This window comes from Canis lupus, chromosome X (genome assembly GCF_003254725.2).
Source record: "Canis lupus dingo isolate Sandy chromosome X, ASM325472v2, whole genome shotgun sequence".
Classification (NCBI taxonomy): domain Eukaryota; kingdom Metazoa; phylum Chordata; class Mammalia; order Carnivora; family Canidae; genus Canis; species Canis lupus.
The window spans coordinates 49,498,817-49,507,777 of record NC_064281.1 but is presented as its reverse complement, the minus strand read 5'-3'; the positions used below and the strand labels follow the sequence as shown (position 1 = coordinate 49,507,777).

Sequence of the window (8,961 nt, the reverse complement as noted above, 5' to 3'; positions counted from 1 at the left end):
GCCAACCTTATTAAAAAGAAGAGAGAGGAGACTCAAATTAATAAAATCATGAATGAGGAAGGAGAGATCACTACCAACACCAAGGAAATAGAAACTATTTTAAAAACATATTATGAACAGCTATACGCCAATAAATTAGTCAATCTAGAAGAAATGGACGCATTCCTGGAAAGCCGCAAACTACCAAAACTGGAACAGGAAGAAATAGAAAACCTGAACAGGCCAATAACCAGGGAGGAAATTGAAGCAGTCATCAAAAACCTCCCAAGACACAAGAGTCCAGGGCCAGATGGCTTCCCAGGGGAATTCTATCAAACGTTTCAAGAAGAAATCATACCTATTCTACTAAAGCTGTTTGAAAATATAGACAGAGATGGAATACTTCCAAATTCGTTCTATGAGGCCAGCATCACCTTAATTCCAAAACCAAAGACCCCTCCAAAAAGGAGAATTACAGACCAATATCCCTGATGAACATGGATGCAAAAATTCTCAACAAGATACTAGCCAATAGGATCCAACAACACATTAAGAAAATTATTCACCATGACCAAGTAGGATTTATCCCCGGGACACAAGGCTGGTTCAACACTCGTAAAACAATCACTGTGATTCATCATATCAGCAAGAGAAAAACCAAGAACCATATGATCCTCTCATTAGATGTAGAGAAAGCATTTGACAAAATACAGCATCCATTCCTGATCAAAACTCTTCAGAGTGTAGGGATAGAGGGAACTTTCCTCGACATCTTAAAAGCCATCAACGAAAAGCCCACAGCAAATATCATTCTCAATGGGGAAGCACTGGGAACCTTTCCCCTAAGAATAGGAACAAGACAGGGATGTCCACTCTCACCACTGCTATTCAACATAGTACTGGAAGTCCTAGTCTCAGCAATCAGACAACAAAAAGACATAAAAGGCATTCAAATTGGCAAAGAAGAAGTCAAACTCTCCCTCTTCACCAATGACATGATACTCTACGTAGAAAACCCAAAAGAAATTAAGGAGTCAATCCCATTTACAATTGCACCCAAAAGCATAAGATACCTAGGAATAAACCTAACCAAAGAGGTAAAGGATATATACCCTAAAAACTATAGAACACTTCTGAATGAAATTGAGGAAGACACAAAGAGATGAAAAATATTCCATGCTCATGGATTGGCAGAATTACTATTGTGAAAATGTCAATGTTACCCAGGGCAATTTACATGTTTAATGCAATCCCTATCAAAATACCATGGACTTTCTTCAGAGAGTTAGAACAAATTATTTTAAGATTTGTGTGGAATCAGAAAAGACCCCGAATAGCCAGGGGAATTTTAAAAAAGAAAACCATATCTGGGGGCATCACAATGCCAGATTTCAAGTTGTACTACAAAGCTTTGGTCATCAAGACAGTGGGGTACTGGCACAAAAAGAGACACATAGATCAATGGAACAGAATAGAGAACCCAGAAGTGGACCCTGAACTTTATGGTCAACTAATATTCGATAAAGGAGGAAGGACTATCCACTGGAAGAAAGACAGTCTCTTCAATAAATGGTGCTGGGAAAATTGGACATCCACATGCAGAAGAATGGAACTAGACCATTCTCTTACACCATACACAAAGATAAACTCAAAATGGATGAAAGATCTAAATGTGAGACAAGATTCCATCAAAATCCTAGAGGAGAACACATGCAACACCCTTTTTGAACTCGGCCACAGTAACTTCTTGCAAGATACATCCACGAAGGCAAAAGAAACAAAAGCAAAAATGAACTATTGGGGCTTCATCAGGGTAAGAAGCTTTTGCACAGCAAAGGATACAGTAAACAAAACTAAAAGACAACCTACAGAATGGGAGAAGATATTTGCAAATGACGTATCAGATAAAGGGCTAGTTTCCAAGATCTATAAAGAACTTCTTAAACTCAACAGCAAAGAAACAAACAATCCAATCATGAAATGGGCAAAAGACATGAAGAGAAATCTCACAGAGGAAGACATAGACATGGCCAACACACACATGAGAAAATGCTCTGCATCACTTGCCATCAGGGAAATACAAATCAAAACCACAATGAGATACCACTTCACACCAGTGAGAATGGCGAAAATTATCAAGGCAGGAAACAACAAATGTTGGAGAGGATGAGAAGAAAAGGGAACCCTCTTACACTGTTGGTGGGAATGTGAACTGGTGCAGCCACTCTGGAAAACTGTGTGGAGGGTTCCTCAAAGAGTTAAAAATAGACCGGCCCTAGGACCCAGAAATTGCACTGTTGGGGATTTCCCCCAAAGATTCAGATGCAATGAATCACCGGGACACCTGCACCCCGATGTTTCTAGCAGCAATGTCCACAATAGCCACACTGTGGAAGGAGCCTCGGTGTCCCTCGAAAGATGAATGGATAAAGAAGATGTGGTTTATGTATACAATGGAATATTCCTCAGCCATTAGAAATGACAAATACCCACCATTTGCTTCAACGTGGATGGAACTGGAGGGTATTATGCTGAGTGAAGTAAATCGGAGAAGGACAAGCAGTGTATGTTCTCATTCATTTGGGGAATATAAATAATAGTGAAAGGGAATATAAGGGAAGGGAGAAGAAATGTGTGGGAAATGTCAGAAAGGGAGACAGAACATAAAGACTCCTTACTCTGGGAAACGAACTAGGGGTGGTGGAAAGCGGAGGAGGATGGGGGGTGGGGATGCATGGGTATCGGGCACTGAGGGGGACACTTGACGGGATGAGCACTGGGTGTTATTCTGTATGTTGGTAAATTGAACACCAAAAAAAATTATTTTATTAAAAAAAAGGAGGGAGTACTTGAGCTGGACATTGGAGGATCTGTGTGACATTACAAGATCCTAGATTTTCAGAGTTTAAGGGGCCCACAGAGACATAGTATGCTCATCATTATATAGATAAGAAACTGAGACTTAGAGAGAGAAAAAGATCTCATAAGAAGTAAGGAAAAAGTTGGGATTAGAACCAAAATTTCCTAGTTCCCAATCTATTACTCTTTCCTCTGGGTGCTGAGGAAGGATGATGTTCTAGGTGTAAAAAAGGCCTAGAAGCCCTAACGCTTTAACACAATGCATCAATCTGCCCCCCTCTCAACGAACATATACATACACACTCACACACACACACGCACAGATACACGACAACTCCAAACATGATATGGGATCTCTCTTTTTTCCATAAGACCAGATTAATTTAGCATGTAATACAGATAACACTGAATTCAAATGCCAGGTCAAACACCAATTCCTTTTTATTTGGTTAGAAATGGGCCATGTGTTGATGAATGGCCTCTTTGATGTATCCTGCCATCTCAAAAGCCTTAAGGTTGAGAGGACCTCCTTCTGTTCCTTTTTGTCCCATCACCACAAGGTATACAGATTCAATCTGAACTACAGTAACTGCCTGGCTGCCCCGACTCTGGCCTTTGGTGCGGAGGTCCATGGTATTGTTGCCCTCAGTGTAAAGGTTGTCCCGAATCAATAAGCATTTGGTCCCTGCAAGGGTGATTCCTTGAAGAAACAACTTCTCTCTCCCCTCTCTCGCCAGCAAGATTTGAATTTCTTCCTGGGTCAACTGGAGCAAGTTGCCTTCAGGGTAAGAAGCTAACAACCATGGTGGGGAATTGGTGATAATCGCTGCATCACAGCACATCCCAGTCTGTAGGAAGAGGGTGATGCAGTCTTGCCAGACCTCTTCGCTGATATCCCCTATGCACTGCATGGTTCAAATAAGTGGTCTCTAAAAGAAAAATAAAGTGCTTTCTAGTAATTTGGTCTGCAAAATAAGTTTGTTAGCAGTTGGCTTAGGATGACTGATAAGCTGAGACTGAAATAACCTAAAAATACAGTCTGTTTCTGATGGCCTCTCCCCAGCAGCAAAGTAGAGCAGGTCTTGGTGACTTGTATGAAGATATGGTCCAGCTGCCCTCTACTGTGATTTATCAAGCTACCTCTTGAACAGGAGTGAGGTCACAAAGGCTTTGTGACTTTATAATAGTCATCATCCACCACATCATGGGTGACCTTTGGCAGCAGCTTTCTGTACCTCTAGCTGTTGAAACAATGGGGCAAAGCACACCTACTTCTCTAGGACACCATACGCAGAACACCAACTCCCAACAGTGGAAAAGCCCTCAAAGTAGAACAAAAATAGTCAGTTGGAGGTTTGGTTACAAAATAGGACAGATTTGCTGCAGCCACTAGCATGTCAGATGTTGGCTAATCCTGCTGAGGTATGAACTCTAGGTACAAAGTCGAAAATCCCACAAACTCACCAGTTTACAGCTCCTTTTGGGAAAACCACAATAGCCTCCTCGTGGTTTCCCTGCCTCCATATTTGTTCCTTTCAGTTTATCTTCTGGCCCACACCAGCTGTGAGTTTAGACTTATTTATTCCTATCTAGCCATTCAGTATTCATTATGTGTCAAGTACTTTTCTAAGCACTGTAATATAGTAGTGAACAGAGAAACCTCATGAAATTGACATCATAATGGGGGAGACAAAGAATAAATAGATGATAATAGCATCCTTTTTACTGAAGATATTTTTAGTCTAATACTTTATTTTCCTATATTTCTCCTCTTATCTCTAGGCTTTCTTTACTATAGTGGGGATCCAAATTGACTTCTGACTCTTCTTCAACCTTTGGCAAGGTACTGTCTGTCCCTAATTTCCTCTGAAATGACAATAACTTGCCTTAAGGAAGAAATGTTAGGGGGGGATGACTAAAGTTAATGGTGGATAAAATCTGGGAGAGCTTTGAAATTTTATTTATGCAACAAATATTTATTAAGTATCTACTGTGTGCCAGGTCTTTTCTAGACTTTGGAGATCTAGCAGTGAACAAAAGTTCCTGCTGCTTAAGCTGACATCCTAGATGAGGAGATAAATAATAAATGACATTTATAGTATATCAGGGTTTCCAACTCCCAGACTGTTCTTTTTTCCACCGCAAGTCTGATTTAGAGAGTACCAATGAATGACTGCACCTGTCAGCACTTCATTTGAGAGGTGGTTTGGTGGGTCTTTGGTCCTTTCCTCACATCTTTGAAGACAAATTATGAAGCTACTGCAATTTTCCAGGATATAGCTAGGTTAATGATTTATTAGCAGACTAGTAAAATAGGGAAGTGAGAGGATGTGCTTACACAACATTTCAAAAAGTATTCTACTGTGATTTGTCCAAGATCTCACAGTTAGGAAGCTTTTCAGAAACCCAGTTGCCAGAATGGAATTGTCTGGGCTATCTCTGCAGAGTGCCATCACTGCTAACATTAGAGAATAGTGGAATTATATAGAGGTCCAAAACCCTTATAGCATTAAAGGGTGTGAGAAGAGAGGCAGTACTTGAGTCTGGGACTTAACTCCTGGGTCAAGCCTATAGCCCAAATAAGAAAACCTTCAGCTCTCCACCACAAAGTGCACTTGCCAGGAAGCAAGATGGCAGGAGAGGCCACAGATGAAATGTTTCGATAGAAACCTCCAGGAGGATCATGTGACTAGAGCTTGTGTCAGGACAGTGGGGGGCCATGGGTCTGTAGCTTAGGTTGGTCAAGTTGGCAGCTGGGTAGGTGGCAGCAGCGGGAGTGGTGGAGCAGTGAAGGCAGTGACAGCTCAAGTAGCCCTGAGGGCTTCAGGTGGCGGGAACATGGACCAAATGATTGTGCTCTAGGTAAGGAGGAAAGTTAGGAGAGGCCAGTGCCCAAGCACTGGAGAGGCTGGGAGCGGGGAGTTCTCTTCAGGTATCCAACCGAGAGCCCAGGCACACCCTCTCAAACCTTTTCTGGGAGCTCTTTGACGCCCTCTTCCTGTTCTGGGACCCGTGCTCCCCACGGTTCACAGCCCCTTTCAACCAAATTGAACTCTTCTCAGAACCCGCCTTCCTGTGGTGGTGCAGAGGAAAGGTGGTCTGTGCGAACTGTCCCATCATGCAACACTGGGTGTGTGCCTGCTAAATCCCTCCCTGCCCTTTTGCCCTCAGACCTCAGTTCCTTCTGGAATTCAAGCAGTCACCTCACACACCCTCTTACTCCAGGCTCCTAATATGCACTCGCCTTGCTTGTAACCGCCTTTCTCGAATACATCTATATCCTACCCTCCTCTTGACTCCCTGCCCCTAACCTGCCACGACGATTGCCCAGACCACTACCACTGCCCCTGATTCAGTGTAGTTTTGGGTTTGGGGGCTACAGCATCTCTCTAGCCCAAGCTGGGCTATGGGTGAAGGAAGGAGGTGTAGCACAGTAGACCTGGCAGTATTCAGCTGGGAGGAAAACCCCAAGAGGTGGCATCGCCAGACTATTGGCGCCTACTTACAACAATCCCTAGTTAGTCATGATCCCGGGGTCGTGGAATAAAGCCCTGCTTCATGCTCCATGTTCACTGGGGAGTCTGCTTGAGATTCTCTCACCCTTTGCCCTTCCCCCTTGTGCCTGTGTCCTCTTTCTCTCCAAATGAATAAACAAGTTAAAAACAAATTTACTCCCTTTTTCTCATTTGACCTCGGAGAGAGCAGGGAGGCAGAACTGCCCTTGTGCTTTAGTGTTAAAATATTGAAATTCTCAGGTTGGGAGATTAAAGCTATAAACTGGGCTAACTATATGGCAAGGGAGAAGATGTCATTATCCCATGTATATGAAAATAATACTAGCAGCTAATACATCAAATATTTAACTATGTGGTAGGCACTGTGTTAGATGCTTTGCATGAAATAGGTCTTTAGCCCTTACATCAACCTATATGGGAGGTACTATTATTATTTATATGTTATAGATGAAGAAACTGAGACCCATAGAGGTGAAGTGAGTTGTGTAATAAAGATAGGAGTCCTCAGGTTTCAGACTGTTATGGGGATGGGGTTAATAATGCTCAAGAAAAACTTTAATTGAAATTATGGCCAGACTCCATTTGTACTGCATGGATAATGACATTGTGACTCTTGGAATACAAATGAAAACTTAGTTCTTTAAATAAAATTGGCATTTCATTTGGTGTCCAGTAGCGCTGAGTGTCCACAAGTGGTATGCTACTATAAGTCTATGTTTTTTTCTTTTATTATTATGAGTTTCTGGGAAGGATTAGGGTGGCACTAATGGCTAGGGATTAAGGAGGCCTTTCTTGTTAACTCACTGTATCCACAAAAGGGAGACACTGTCTTGTCTATCAGGACAAAGAGATAACCATGAGCTTGTCAGTCATTAGTTCTGTATGTCAAGTGCAGAGGTGACTTTTATTTTGGCTCTTTTTTTCTTTTTATTCTCTTGGAAAGACTTTTAAAAAACTATTGAGGTGTAAAACACATAGAAAAAAGTTTGTCTATATAATGTAATCTATTATAAATTATTATTATAAATGTATACTCCATGGATGTTCACAAACTGCACACACCAGCACCCAGATCAAGAAACAGAACATTTCTAGTCAGTACTCTTCCCAAGGGTGACCATTATCTTGATTTCTAACAGAATAGATTATTTTTGCCTGTTTTTTTATATACTTAATATAAAGTATATTACACATGGATTCATAGTACCCTTGTGTCTGGCTTCCTTTGCTCAACATTGTGTTTGAAATATTCATCCATATTATTCCTTGTAGTTAAAGATCATTCTCATTGCTATATAGTGTTTTATTTTGTTAGCATGCCACATGTGATTTATCTAATTTTTGTTGATAGTGATTTCTAGTTCTATTACAAGTAGAACATTTTTGGTGCATACACATAAGCGATTTTGTTGGGTATACACAGAAATGGAATTTCTGGATTATAGAATTCACATATATTCATCTAGGATAGAAAATACCAATTTTGCACTCTCACCACCTATGTATGAGTGAGGAACTATCTTAGTTATAACCTTAGAATTTAACAATGGTTTTTGTAGCACCTGCCCAAAAGTTCAGTGACTCTCCTGTCCAAATCAGAATTTGTCCTTTTTACTTCTGTATCAGCACTTAGAATTCTTAATTACCTTTCCTTTCCAGAATGGATTCTTTCAGTTAACATTTACTGAGTTTCAGGTGGCTTAGAAATGTACTATAGTGGCTAAGAGTGTATGTTTTAGAGCCAGGCTGTCTGAATGCAAATCTCAACCCAACTACTTGACTTTATGATCTTGGCAAGAGTGTAACTTCTCTGTGCTGTTTCTTTATATGGAAAATGGTGGTAATAATAATAGTACCTATCTCACAGGATAGCTATAGGGATGGAAAGAGTTAATATTTGTAGAAGTGCTTAGAACAGTGCCTGGCAATTGTAGGTGTTTAATTTAGCTACCAGTTATTATCATCATCATCATGATTACTTGTTATTATTTACAAAATGCAACATTGGGAGTTGTTAAGAATACATAGCTGTCTTAGTTATAGCAACTGTCTTCGAAGATATCTTGATCAAGTAAGATGAGGAGGTATTAGACCTAAGATCCACAAAAGAAAGAACTTTCATAACAGGGACAAATGAAATACTATCAGAGATTAAAAGGCAAATAAGGTCTAGTTCTAGATGAATGTGAGGAGTATGAAATGAAATTTTTATGGAAGAGTGGCAGTTAGACTCAGTCTGAATAATCGATAGGATTTTACTCTTTAGAGATAGGGGAGGTGAGAGGGACTCCCTACCAAGGGAACTGTAAGACCATAACTCATCAGGGCAAGAGAGTGAGAGAAACAGAGAGATAGATGTTGTAGATTGTAGAGGCTTGAATGTTATATTGAGGAATTTGAATTTGGTTGTACAGTTAAACAAACATGGGGTTGAACTGCATTGGTCTACTTACATGCAATTTTTTTTCGCAAAATTCAGTACCATAAATGTATTTTATCTTCTTTATGATACTTTTAACAACATTGTATTTTTTCTAGCTTACTTTATGGTAACAATACAGGATATAATACATATAGTATACCGAATATGTGTTAATCAACAGTTTAT

General features: G+C 40.4%; 1 protein-coding gene across 1 annotated transcript; it reads right to left on the bottom strand.

The window, feature by feature from the left end:
* Nucleotides 1-3,287: 3,287 nt before the first annotated feature.
* Nucleotides 3,288-3,749, bottom strand: LOC112652556 (profilin-1-like). Its single transcript, XM_025436159.1, has one exon. The coding sequence runs from the start codon at nucleotides 3,747-3,749 to the stop codon at nucleotides 3,288-3,290; it is 462 nt and encodes a 153-aa protein (XP_025291944.1).
* Nucleotides 3,750-8,961: the final 5,212 nt, after the last annotated feature.

Bases quoted from the DNA above. Each gene is read 5' to 3' on its own strand.
- LOC112652556 (XM_025436159.1), bottom strand. From the start codon at position 3,749: ATGCAGTGCATAGGGGATATCAGCGAAGAGGTCTGGCAAGACTGCATC.